The sequence below is a fragment of the Myotis davidii genome, unplaced genomic scaffold, assembly GCF_000327345.1.
Source record: "Myotis davidii unplaced genomic scaffold, ASM32734v1 scaffold176, whole genome shotgun sequence".
In the NCBI taxonomy this organism is placed as follows: domain Eukaryota; kingdom Metazoa; phylum Chordata; class Mammalia; order Chiroptera; family Vespertilionidae; genus Myotis; species Myotis davidii.
The window spans coordinates 66978-81084 of record NW_006287911.1 but is presented as its reverse complement, the minus strand read 5'-3'; the positions used below and the strand labels follow the sequence as shown (position 1 = coordinate 81084).

General features: G+C 37.3%; 1 protein-coding gene across 2 annotated transcripts in view; it reads left to right on the top strand.

Annotated features, from left to right (window-relative positions):
* Nucleotides 1–11410, top strand: part of BRMS1L (breast cancer metastasis-suppressor 1-like) — a 41042-nt gene extending 29632 nt beyond the window's left edge. Inside the window, exons 5-10 of one of the 2 annotated variants that reach the window (XM_015561313.1) lie at nt 1149–1245; nt 2801–2884; nt 3815–3879; nt 5420–5459; nt 8296–8443; nt 9849–11410. In XM_015561313.1, the coding sequence (XP_015416799.1) occupies nt 1149–1245; nt 2801–2884; nt 3815–3879; nt 5420–5459; nt 8296–8443; nt 9849–9966 (552 nt within the window). In that variant the 3' untranslated portion in view covers nt 9967–11410. The remainder of the gene's footprint in view (nt 1–1148; nt 1246–2800; nt 2885–3814; nt 3880–5419; nt 5460–8295; nt 8444–9848) is intronic. The other variant, XM_006759698.2, reaches the window with a different exon arrangement.
* The last annotated feature ends 2697 nt before the right edge of the window (nt 11411–14107 follow it).

Here is a 14107-nt window from a genome sequence, read left to right as displayed (position 1 = left end):
CAGGAGGTCACCAGCTGGAATGCCTGGCCAGCCTAGGTAAGGGGCTGAGGGATATTTTCAGACTGGCCGAACCCCCTTCAGAGTGCGGGGTCCTGATGGGGTGCTTGGCCAGTCTGGGTGAGGGGCTGATGACTGTTTGCAGGCTGGCCACAGTCCCCAGCCACCCAAGCTCCCTGTGGAGGCTGGCCAGAAGCAGGTATCTGGGATTTATTTATCTTCTAAAATTGAAACTTTGTTGCCTTTAGCGGAGACCACAGCCAGCCAGGGCAGGCGGGAAGCTTGACTTCCTCCATCGCTGGGGCAACCAAGCCTCCTACTTGCTCCAGCTCCGTGGCTGCCAGCCGCCATCTTGGTTGGGTTAATTTGCATATAGCCGCTCAGATTGGCTGGTGGGCGTGGCTTGGGCATAGTGAAGGTACAATTTGCATGTTTCTCTTTTATTAGATAGCCTAATATCCTTGCTAGCAATAAGCATGTGGTGAGTGGCTTGGGAATCTGTCCTAAATACTTTATATGATGAATGTAAAGGTATGTTCATTATGGCTTTTCAAATAAGGGGTATAGTGCTATATAAAACAACAATGGACTCGAACTAGTAGACCTGGGTTCTAGTCTGATTTGCCAGTAAACAGCCTTGCCTCTTGTACCAAGTCACTCAATCCTTCCATAGATAGTTTTGTTGCGAGATTTGGATATAGTTAGTCTATACTTTTGTGATTTTGACTATAATTGAATTATTATAAAATTTGTACTTGAATCTTTCTCTTTGTGGTATATTAATCTATTTTAATATTATGCTGAGATATTAGTGAGGAATAAAGGCCCAATTATTGTTCCAATGAGGAAATATGATCCATTTTATAAAGTTATACTTTATTGGACAGGTTCTCCATTATGGTGACAGGTGGGACCTGCTTATGTTTAAGATGAGACATGGAGCTTATTATAAGTTTCTTATAAAGTAAATAACTTCTTTAATTATCACATACAAATTTAGTTGTCCTTAAGCAATTTAATTGCATGTAGTTAAATCTGTATTTAGATTCTGTATTTTCTGGTTTTATTTCTTTCATATTTTGACTTTCATCTTTAAAATACTTAAGTTGGAATAAAAAAGCAAACAAAAGCATCATTTTTTTCTTTTTTAGAGTGAAAAGCTTTTGTTATATGATACAGTCCAGAGTGAGCTAGAGGAGAAGATCAGAAGGCTTGAAGAGGACAGGCACAGCATTGATATTACCTCAGGTAATGGGAATGATGTGACTGTGATGTTTAGTTTAGGTGACACTGAACCTTTGACTTATTATAATGTCTCACTAGAGCAGCGGTTCTCAACCTGTGGGTCGCGACCCCTTTGGCAGTCGAATGACCCTTGCACAGGGGTCGCCTAAGACCATTCTGCATATCTGATATTTACATTACGATTCATAACAGTAGCAAAATTACAGTTATGAAGTAGCAACGAAAATAATTTTATGGTTGGGTCACAACATGAGGAACTGTATTTAAAGGGCCAGAAGGTTGAGCACCACTGCACTAGAGGCCCGATGCACAAAATTCATGCAAGGAGCTCAGCCCTTGCAGCTGCAACGGCTTGCCTCTCCTAATATAAATGTTATGTAAAAGAAGTGTTCTAATGAGAGGGGAGATGGGGAAACTTCTAAACAATTGGTAAGATTGTGATTGTTGCTTTGATTTGAACTCAGACTTCAGAAAGATGTAGAAAATGGAGCACATGAAAAGGGACAAAATAGAAGTCTGACAGGAACTATAAGAATAAGAATAATATACTATATGAATGGTAAGAATATAATTTTTTTATAAATTTACTTACTGATTTTTTTTAGAGAGAGAGGAAGGGAGAAAGGGAAACACAGGTAGAGAAACATTGATTTTGTTGTTCTGCTTTATTTATGCAATCATTGGTTGCTTCTGTATGTGCCCTGACCAGGAATCAAACCCACAAGTTTGGTATATTGGAATGACACTCTAACCAACTGAGCTACCTGGCCAGGGCAAGAATATTATTATTTTATGAGAATAGTATTGGAAGATAATGGGAGTAGGCTTTGAAGGCAGCTGTAGTATATATATATTCCCTCTAAGTTTTGAAACATTGTCATGTGGAAGAAGGAATAAAAACCTCTTACTACACAAACTAGGACAAATGGGTAGAAGTTACAAGGAGGCAGATTTGTTTCTCAGATGAAGGAAAAACTTGCTAATAATTAGATCAGTCCAATGTGAAATTGGCTTTTTTCAGGGGTATTGTGGAAAGGCTTTCTCCACTAAATGGATTACTTACTGGGTTGTCCTACAGTTCTTGCATATGCATTGTTTTATTTTTCTACAAATTCTGTTTCTTTGTATAGAGTAGACATAGTGGAGTCAGACAAGCTGAGCTTAATGCCATTGCTCCATTACCTCTAGTCGAGGGTGACCGGGGATGACAGTCACTTTAGCTTTTCTAATTGGTCTTTTTGTCTGTAAAACTGAAGCAATGAGAATACCTCCCTCAGAGGTAGTTTTGAGGATTAGTTGAGACAATTCATGTATATTTAACCAAGTGCCTGATATATGTTGACCAGTTATTAGTTATTAAGTGTCAAGTTGATTTTTACTTCAATAAAAGCAGAGAAAACTTCATAAATATATAGCTGCTCATGAAATTCTCGTAGTCACATGTCTACACACATATACATAACCGCCAATGAAATTTTGCTACCTTGAAAGTATAGTCTCTTTTTCCTCCTTTGGTCTCCAGGAATCAGCTAATACTTAATTTTTATTCACTTGCCAGAGCTGTGGAATGACGAGCTTCAGTCAAGAAAAAAGAGGAAGGATCCTTTCAGTCCTGACAAAAAAAAGCCAGTTGTTGTTTCAGATATCCTTTTCCGAATTTCTTGGGTTTTTGTTGTTGTTATGGTTGTTACCTTATGTATATTTTTGCACTGTATATACCTTTATAACTTTTATTAGTATACATTGCCTTTATTTGCAAGATCTGTAATAAGCAAAAGATAATTTATAAAATTGATTAGAGGCATAAGAATATACTAGTAATTTAGATTACAAGGGACAGGGGAGGAATAGAAATTTAGTTATAATCTCAACTTCAAAAGTTAATATGGCTGCTGAAACCGGTTTGGCTCAGTGGATAGAGCGTCGGCTTGCGGACTGAAGGGTCCCGGGTTCGATTCCGGTCAAGGGCATGTACCTGGGTTGCGGGCACATCCCCAGTGGGAGATGTGCAGGAGGCAGCTGATCGATGTTTCTCTCTCATCGATGTTTCTAACTCTCTATCTCTCTCCCTTCCTCTCTGTAAAAAATCAATAAAATATATTTAAAAAATTTAAAAAAAAAGTTAATATGGCTTTTTAGTTCACAGGAGCTTTGATGTGAAATAGCTGTTTAGGATATAGCACATTTACATAATTCTTGTGTGCTTTTTAACATTTTTTAATGTTTCTCAACATGGAGTGTCTTTAAATTAATTTGTGCATGCAATCTTGGCATTCCTTAGGGTACCATACTCTTTTCCCCTGACTTTTCCCCCATTTCAAAACAGTGACTAGGTTGGTGCTATATCTGACAAGGTTATATGTAGAATTGAGAGAATATGGTTAATAACATCTGAAGCATTATAATATATTTATCCTGGTACTAAGGTTTTTGAAGAATAATTGAAGTCAGAAATCAGCATGCCAAGAGATTATATCCAGAAATCATTATTCTATTCTTTGAAAAACAACAGTTTGAAAGCATAATTCACAATGTGAAATTCTTACAGTTAAAATGTCCTTGACTTTTCAACGTCCATATATAGTTTATATGTTACAAGACCTTGATATTCTTGAAGACTGGACAACAATTCGGAAGGTATGATTAACAAGCAATGGAATACAACTATATTTTTATAGTTTACTGTTTAAGATTCTATGGTTTTTCACTAGTACATTAAAATATGCTTATTATAAATATACTTTACCACAGTTTCTCTAAGGCAATTAACACTAATACAGATAACAGTGAATTGAAGGAGTATTTTGAGAAATACTCCTTCAATTTGTTTTTTTCTTGTAATCCTATCTAATAAAGAGGGAATATGCTAATTATGCTCATGCCGTCACAAAGATGGTGGCGCCCACAGCCAATAAGGAGGGAATATGCTAATTAACTGTCATGCCCTCAAAGATGGTGACACCCACAGCCACAAGATGGCTGGCAGGGGCGGGCAGTTGTGGGCAATCAGGCCAGCAGGGGAGGGCAGTTGGGGGGGACCAGGCCGGCAGGGGAGGGCAGTTGTTGGTGATGGTTCAGCAAGGAGGGCAGTTGGGGGCGATCGGGCCAGCAGGGCAGCAGTTAGGCGTCAATCAGGCTGGCAGGGGAGTGGTTAGGGGACAGTCAGGCAGGCAGGCAGGCAAGCGGTTGGGAGCCAGCAGTCCCAGATTGTGAGAGGGATATCCCCCAAGGGGTCTCAGATTGGAGAGGGTGCAGGCTGGGTGAGGGACCCCTCCCTCTAGTGCACGAATTTCATGCACCAGGCCTCTAGTAATGTCATTAATAATGTATGTAAAAGTACAGAAAAGCATTTATTTAGGTTGCCCCAAAGTAATAATAAATAACCATTTTGTGCCCAGTTCTTAGCCTGGTCCTGGCTCACAGAAGGCACACAATAAATATTGAATGAATGAAAATGAAAATTTTAACCTTTATTATATGTTTTGCACTTTGTCATCAGAGATTCGAGAATTCTAGGATTTTCTGTGCTTGTTTGAAAGTGGAGCTTTTGTTTTCCTTAATAATTTTTCTATTTTTACAAACTTTTTAGTTGAAAATGAGAGATTATTTCAGGTATTAATAATACTTCCCAGAGAAAAGATCATATATATATTTAAAAACTTAAAAAAAAATTTTTTTTTAGAGTGAGAAAGAGAAAGAGAAGCATTGATGTGAGAGAGAAACTTTGGTTGCCTTCTGCATGCACCCTGATGAGGGATTGAACCCTCAACCAGGGTATGTGCCCTGACCAGGAATCAAACCTGCCATGTAACCACACTCCAAACAACTGAGCCATACCAAGCAGGGCTAAAACTTTATTTACTGATTTTTAGAGAGAGAGACATCAATATGTTGTTCCACTTATTATGCATTCATTGGTTGAGTCTTGTATGTGCCCTGACCGGGATTCAAACCTGCAAACCTTGGCGTATTGGACCATGGTCTAACCAACTGAGCTACCTGGCCAGGGCTCATATATATTCTTTGTGGTCTTAGACATTAACAACTTATTAGAAGAGCTTAAGATTATATTTCACTGTGCTTGTTATTGAGCTTATCTATCAGTAGTCACTGTATATACCAAAATACACTTTGTGGACTCAGACAACGTCTTTCTTCCTTTTTTTTTCTCAATTAGGCGATGGCTACACTGGGTCCACACAGAGTGAAGACAGAACGTAAGTCATTTAGCCGAGCTCAGGAATCTTTATGGAGACTGTTGAATCAGGGTTAAGTCAGGTACATACAAAAGAGCTTCCCCTGTCAGTGGTTTCATTTCATCAGTGCACACTATACCTGAAATTATGAGGAATCCTCTGGAGTCTTTGCCTCATATAAAAGTTTCAAGATTTCTGAATGAAATGTATTTCTTCTTTCAGTGTTTCAGCTACATTACTATTGATAATAGTGGATCGTAATTTTAAAAGTATTTATTTAGTCTTTTTTTTATGGGCCCAATAATTCTATAAGGGAGGTGTTTGGAGTCCACGGGAATCTTCTGGAATTGTGGGCAACAGCTCTTCTGTACCTGCATTTTCTGGGAGAGAAATTAGAGTGCTAGCAGTGTAATCCATCAGAAAAATTGACACACCACTAAGATTTACACATCTGCTATGCCTCAGTAAAATTTATATCCAATTATACTTTTTTAACTTCTTTAAAAGTCTGAAAATCACTGCCGAGTTGAGGTCTGAGTCCAGCAACCACAAGAAATGAGTTCCAACCACAGCCATCTGCCTAGAAGAGGACCAGGGCCTCCAGCCCTGACCAGCACCTCCAGTGCAGCCTTGTGAGGCCCTGAGCAGAGGACCAGCTCGCCTGTGTCTGCACCCAGGGAATGTTTAAATTGTCAGTTTTTATTATGATTCTTTAGGACTCAGGCAATGCCTAGTAGTTTCTCTTCATTTTCAACTTTCAAATCTAAGTCCAGTTGGCTCTCTGAATCAGGATGTTTTACCAAGCAAAGGAGAAAATAGCGGAATATGTGTCACCCAGGAAGCAGGAGATGCAGCATACATGAGCAGAGGACATTCTCATGGTTGTGAATCTTTTCAGGATCCCAGAGTGTCACTTTGCAACAAGCCCTGATCATAGCTAACCTTTTGTAAATTCCTTCAGGAGAAATGTTTTCAAGAAAAAAACAACAACAACAACAACACACACACACACACGCGCGCACACACACACACACACACACACACAAATAAATAAATATAGATTACCTCACATGTTTGAGTGTATAACAAAATGATTCACATATTTCTTATGGAGAGTCTGGACATGAATTAGTGATAGATACATTATAAAAAATTCAGCAATCAGCATATCATACCAATACCTCAGGAAACAGTATTTTTAACTCCAGGGGAAAAATAAGTTGTTAAGGAAAAAAAATGCTATTATGTTATTGTACATTGTTTACCACATTTACATTTAAAGTCATATTAATAAAACACAAAATACTGAAAAGAAAAATCACTGCCAAAGTAGTGATGGACATTGTTGTCTAGGATAACTTTCTTTCGTGCCTTCTTTCATTATATATGAAATTTCTAATTCTTCTAAGAACAGTGGAGCTAGATTTTTAAAATACATGTTTTAAATACTAAAAAGTACATTACAACAGATAAAATCTATAATAATAAAAGCATAATGTGCTAATTAGACCGGATGTCCTTCTGGACGAAGCCGGGGCCTTGAGGGAAGCCCGGGTCCCGGGTGCAGCAGCGGGGGGAAGGAAGGCCTACTCTTGCATGAATTTCATGCATCAGGCCTCTAGTAATCTATTAGAGCTCAAATTCTATTTTATATTTAACCCAAGGATTAATCTTTAAACTTTATTATTAGGTCATGAAATTGTGGCAACACTGTACTAAAATGCTTTCCTTAGAAATTAACTGGCAGGGTAACTATCTAAACCTCTAGGTTGTTTACATTTTGAGTCATGAATTCCTTTGAGGATCTTACTATACTATTGCTTAGGTCTCCTCCCCATTTCTGTTGTCTGTAGCATTGTGCCCTGTTTGTTTTCTTCATGGCACTTACCACAATTAGTAATTTTTTATTTATTGTTTACATGTTTATCTGTCTCCTGACAGGATTGTAAGCTCCACAAAGGTCAGAATCATATTTCTTTCAGTCACAGTGCTCAGAAAACATTTTGTTGAATGAATGAATGAACAAACGAATGAATGAGTGAGTGAATGAATACTTATTGAACACCTTCTGCATATCAGGCACTACTTGAGGCTCTGGGAATACAGTGATACAAGAAAAGGACCCCCAGGAATTTGTTGGGGGAGAAAGAATAATACATATGAAAAGATACAATTAACAAGATAATGACAAATTGTAATAATTGCTATGAAGGAAATATAATGTTGTGATGAAGATTAACTGAGGAGTTAGGGTGGTTGGAGAAGACTTTTCTGAGGTGGTGACATTTGAATGATAAAGAGGTGTCTGCTTCCTAGTGTACTCTTGACAATGTTCTTTTATAAAGAACATTTTTTCTCTGCATGAGTTTACCTAATTAATGCCAAATCATTTCTAGGACATAAAAAAAAAAGGAAGTTCTACTTGGGACATGTCCCTTTTAGGATCAAAGTCCTGGGAACTCTTGGAATATCTATGAAACTCTGTTTCTTTGGAATTGTCAGCTGCTGGGGAGAAAATATGAAAAATATAATTTTCAATGGAAACATGACAATTGATATTTTAACTCCTATTTAAAATTGGACTTAGTAATTGATAGTGTCCTGCTTTTCCTTCTGGCACTTGCCTAGTTAATAAATGATTTAGTGTACATTATTTAGCTTTGTTTAGTACTTACATTGAAAATTTTGTGAATTACATTTAAAAAGTAAGAAATTAAATTTTCTTATTTCTATTAGATTTAGGTTTGTTATATAAGAAACATTTTTAATGTTTTTTCACATACCATATATGCATGGATTGGTATTAATTCTTAATGTTCTGCACTTTTGTTCTGACAGTGTCTTATTAATATAACAGTTTTTGAACTGATCCCTTTAGCACCTGTGAAACTTGAAAAACATCTGCACAGTGCTAGATCTGAAGAGGGAAGATTGTATTATGATGGTGAATGGTATATACGTGGACAAACAATATGTATTGACAAAAAAGATGAATGTCCTACAAGGTAAAACACCTTTATCATTTCAGTGTTTACAACATTGTTGTTAATAAATATTTGCTGCCTCTATAGTATATTCATAATTAGTTGCCTGTGGATCCTTTCTTTCTCTTAATATATCATTTGATTAGCATGTGTGTACAGCATGTTAATCTTTATATAACAGAGTTGCATAGTAAGTTCATGAACACAAGCATTAGCACAATGGAAATCTTGGAATTATTTAGCTAGGTAAGAGATCCTATTTGTTAATTCTTACAGTAGATGACCTTTAACTCAGAGAATTGTGAATTTGACATTGTGCTTCCTCAGTGTGTGGGTCTATCAATCCTCCCCTTTCTTTTTGGTGTGTGACAGTATTTTGGATAGGAAGAATTTGGATCAATTAAAGTAGGAAAGGAATGGAAAATGCATGAAAACTTTAAGAGTAACAGTAATTAAAGTATAACTTGAAAACTGAAAATAGTCTTTTAAAATACTTAATCTGTCTAGGCTTAAATCAAGTTTTTGCAATTACTTATATAGCCTTCTAAGTTTTATCTGGTTGTGACCTTTGAAAAATATTAATGCTAATTACTGCTTTAATTCTTTCAGTAGTTAAAGATATAATTCTCAGAGTAGTAACCATTAACATTAGAAAATATCTTTCTAGATTTCAGTGGTAAGTAAAGTATAGAATATTCAACTTGCATTTAGTATAGAATGTTCATTTTCCAAATACAGTGGTTTTAATTGGATTGTAATTTCATCTTTAAATTTTTAGGATACCAGGAGCATTATGTATAGAAACTTCTCTCAGAAGCTCATTAAGCTGATTACTAGGTTATAGATGATACCCCTGGATTCTTGGCTTTCTCTTATTTCTTTTACTATTACTTAGTATAAATGTGGTTTAAAAAGATGAAATAGCAGAGGAGACAAACAAAAATCTATTTTTAAAAAGATTTCTATATTGAGATGAGTAGTGTCCAAAAAATCTGTACAATTACCATAGAGGCTCAACACTGGGAATTAGGGATTAGTATTTGAAAGATTTTCTACAGCTAAGACTGAGATGAGTTGGAGGTGTAATATCATATAAGTAGTGGTTTTTAGCTCCACTCTGTTTTTTGGGGTGTGTGGAGAGGTAAGGTGGGGATTGAGTAGGGACAATGTATATTTATTTAATAATTCAATAATAAATCTTACCAAGTATTAGAAAAGGAAAGGAAATGATCTATTAGGTGTTGCTAGATGTACTATTTTTGACAACATGACCAGATGATTGTCAGTATTCTGGTAAAAGGCAATTGTGTACCTGAATCTACTCTTGTCCAGTTATTTCGATTTTATAGCTAGTACTCGGAAACGAGTAGAGGAAGAATGTTGTGATTCATTCATTCATTCCTTTTTTTCCCCCAATCCTTTTTAGTGCCGTAATTACAACAATTAACCATGATGAAGTTTGGTTTAAGAGGCCTGATGGAAGCAAATCTAAGCTTTACATTTCACAGCTACAGAAAGGAAAATATTCAATTAAACATTCATAATCATGATTTAAGTGTTATATAAATCTACCTTATTAGTGTTACCAAATGTGATGTGCCATGGGAGTAAAAATGTACTCAATGACTTTAATAGTCTTGCTGAATCATGAGAGACTGTGTATTTGTAGGTGGTATTCTAAGTAGACCTTATACTGATATGTTACTAAAAGAGAAAAAATGTTTAATTGTGATCATTACATTTATTTGCCTTTTGGGTCCAATGACCAATAGGTGTATATGGTAGGGGTTTCTTATTAAATGTTTTTATGCAAATCTGTGTTTAGTGAACTGTGTTGCTAAATTGCTAATTTTATCTGCATTTTTTAAAATTTTCCATATCTTTGTCACTCATTATGTTTGTAAATAAGCCTCATAAAACGTTTCTTATAAATGGTTTGTACTAGTATATTAGTGTTTAATCAGGATTGAAATTAATCATATTTATGTATGTATATATGGCATTATCAGCTTGTTTAGAACTGATGGCCTTACTTTACAATCTTTTTTACCCAAGATTAAGCTATTGGGTTTGACAGCTAAAAGGAGCACTTTTGTAGACTAGTAGCTTTCTTTCTCCTCTTCTTTGATTGTATGGTGGTGACCTATTTTTACAAACGATACTTAATGTTAATTAGTAAAATTAGTGTCAAGTAATAACATGCTTCTATGTGTATTTCTTGTGAGCCTTTAGAGAACAGGTGTTTATGCTGCAGCATAAGTGGTGGACAGTAACTGACAGTATTGTGGTGCTTGCTGTGCATTCTGATCTTCAAAACAGATTTTCAGTAAGCATTTTCCAGAGGTAAAATTAGTTCCTTATCCTAATTTTATTCCTAGGGCAAAATAGACAGCGATAATTTCCTCGAATTCTCAAATTAGAAGTTTTATATACACTTCTACTAAATTCTATACTTTAAGGGCACTTGGTGCAATTTAGAAAGTATTGGCCTCTCTTCTCTTAGCCACATTCAAAATTAACTTCTGAAACCTCAGGAACAGTACAAATAATCGAAACCCTCAATGTGGCAGCACAGTGGCTGTAGTGTATATTAGGGTACAACCAAATCAAGTATTCCTGTGGTCTTGTGCACTTTAATGTCTGCTATAGTGAGAGTTAAGAGGATGAGGAAGAGATCTAATTATCAACACTTAGGGCAGGAATAGCTGCATTATTCCGTTTGTTTTCTTACTATTTTACCTCTGCAAACAGCTTCCTGTGTGGATCACTACTTCATAGTTGCCAAATGTTAAAGTATTTGACATCTGAAATTCATTATCAGTGAAGTTATGTACTTTGTTCTGTTTCTAATTTACTGTGGCAAATGTACATAATGTCGTAATCTGATAGTATTTGACAGTACTTATGTATACAATGTTTCATAAGCATTTTTAATAAGATTTGTATTTTTAAATTTAGTATATAATAAAAAGATGTGTTTGAGTGTCATTTGTAGTGTCTTGAATTACTTGTGTATAAGTTCTTTTGTTATTTATAATCTATTTCTAAGAAGGATTTGAACCAATTTATATTAATAGATACAGAGTGTTGAACAAATGTTTTTGCTTCCCTAAAGCACAATTCAACCTCTATTGGGGCATATTTAGACACATAAGATAGCTAATTTATACTTAATTTTAAAATATGTGTATGTTTTACTTTTTAAAAAAAGCATACTGTATAAGTTGTGAAATTCTAAATAGAAAGTTTTAATACTAATTTATTAATTTATTAGTTTATTTATTTTGAGAGTATGTTTATCAAAGCTAGGGACAGTGAAACAAAGGAAGGGCGAAGGGTAAAAGAAGCAACAGAGTCTAGGCCAGTGATGGCGAGCCTTTTGAGCTCAGCGAGTCAGCATTTTGAAAAACCCTAACTCTGGTGCCGTGTCACATATAGAAATTTTTTGATATTTGCAACCATAGTAAAACAAAGACTTCTATTTTTGATATTTATTTTATATATTTAAATGCCATTTAACAAAGAAAAATCAACCAAAAAAATGAGTTCGTGTGTCACCTCTGACACGCGTGTCGTAGGTTCGCCATCACTGGCCTAGGCGGTGCTCTGCTTTGGCTGTCTGGAAACGTTAGAGGAAAGGACTAAGCCATGCTGGGGTTGCTCTTAGCTGACTGGGAATTGAAAGAAAAGGGGGCCTTGGAGACAGGTTCTGGGGGTTAGCTCGGGACCAGCTGGTGCTGCTCGTTGCTCTGCTGGTTGCAGGTCTCCTAGGGACCCTTTAGATTTGTTAGGAGAGAAAAGTAAAGATGCATGCCTGAGAGGAAAACAAGGCATGGGCATGCTCTTGAGAGAGCCCACACTGGGCCTTTCTCTGGAGGGTTCTTTCCTATTTTCTAAAGGCAGGAATTGTAGAGGAGGTCTTAGACGAGGATCTCAATAAAATTTCATCAGCCTTATGCTGATGCACCAAAATGATATTCCCCTGACTTCGTCCATCCTTGGGTGTGGTTGGCCCAAAGGCACTAATTGGATTTCTGATACCTGTCTTCCAGAGTAAGATGATGTACACTTTTCCTCCCTCTGGTTGAGGAGGAGAAGTTTGAATCATTTACTCTCAAGTGTCTTTGGTTAGGGAAGATAGGGTTTTGCGATTTACTAGATGGCTATAACCTGCTTGGCTATTTAAACTATCTGTCTCAGTTTCCCTAATCCCACTTGTCCTGACTTACCTGTCTCATTACCTCCTTTAAAACTTCCCTGAAATATTTTAGAGATGATGAGGGAGGACAGTCTGGCTTCAGTAACTGTTTGCTGCTGCTGAAGGTCATGGTCCCTGCCTGTGTAGAGTATGGAAGTCTCTCTCTGCCTGATCTCAGGGCAGCAGGGAATGGGATCCGAGACTGGAACAGAGAAATTGTTAGCTGATTCTTCTAACGGAGAGCTGGGCCAGAAGCATCATCCTCTTGGTATGGAATTGTTGCATCCTGGGGACCGATTACGAGACCTCCAGTACCAGGATTTGGGGCATGGGATGAAGCGTCAATTCAGTTATTCCTTAGAGTGTTATGCATCTTGCAGTTTAAAGGTATGATTTGAAAGTTGATTTTTAGAAATCTGTAATTTAGAATAAGAGTTCTTTCCATGGATTTTTCTAAATACATAACACATCTGCAAATGCATCAGAGTAAGGCAATGGCTGTTTCAAAATGACGAAAACTTAAAATGACATGGTTATAGAAATACAGGAAAATCCTTGTCCTTCTAACAGAGTGAAAAAAAACACACAACAATTTCCAACTCCATATTAACTTACTTTTGATGCTTAAATTCACTGACCTAATTAAATTCATTATTCAGCTTAACCATATAACTCTCCCTCAAGATTTCTCTTCACAAACCTACAACTTTCACAAACCTTCTATAGTTTTTATTTTAAAAACTATGATTTAACACATTTATTTTCAAAACTTTAATACTTATATATACCTATTTTATACTATTGATATTATTCAGATAAACTTATGCAAACCTATGACTATAGAATATATTTTGGCAGTTTACTGTTAGACTTCTAGTGAAAAGGTCTAAGGGAATTGTTAGAATCTGTGAAGTGTGATGTAGCTGCTGTTGCTAGTATGTTTAGGTCAGCCTCTGTCTTAGGATCAATTTAAGGGCCTTTCCTGTCACAGCTCCCAGTATTTCATGTTCAGTTCGCCCCTTCCTGCTATCTCCCATTTAAAATTCCAATCACAACTAACCCAATTTATTGCTAACTAGAGGCCCGGTGCACAAAAATTTGTGCACTCGCGGGGAGGGGGGGCCCTCAGCCCGGCCTGTGCCCTCTCGCAGTCTGGGACCCCTCGGGAGATAACGACCTGCTGGCTTAGGCCTGCTCCCGGGTGGCAGAGGGCAGGCCCAATCCCTAGGTGCAGCCCATGGTCGGGCTCAGAGCAGGGCCGATTGGGGAGTCGGGGCGCTGCCCCCTGTCATGCACAGAGCAGGGCGGATCGGGAGGTTACTATGCCACACTCAGTCACGCTCAGGGTAGGCCCGTTTGGGGGGTTGGGGCACCGCCCCCTGGCACACTCAAGGCAGGGTCGATGGGGAGGTTGCGGCGCCATCCCCTGTCATGCACAGAGCAGGGCCAATCAGGGGGTTGGGGTGCTGCCCCCTGTCACGCACACC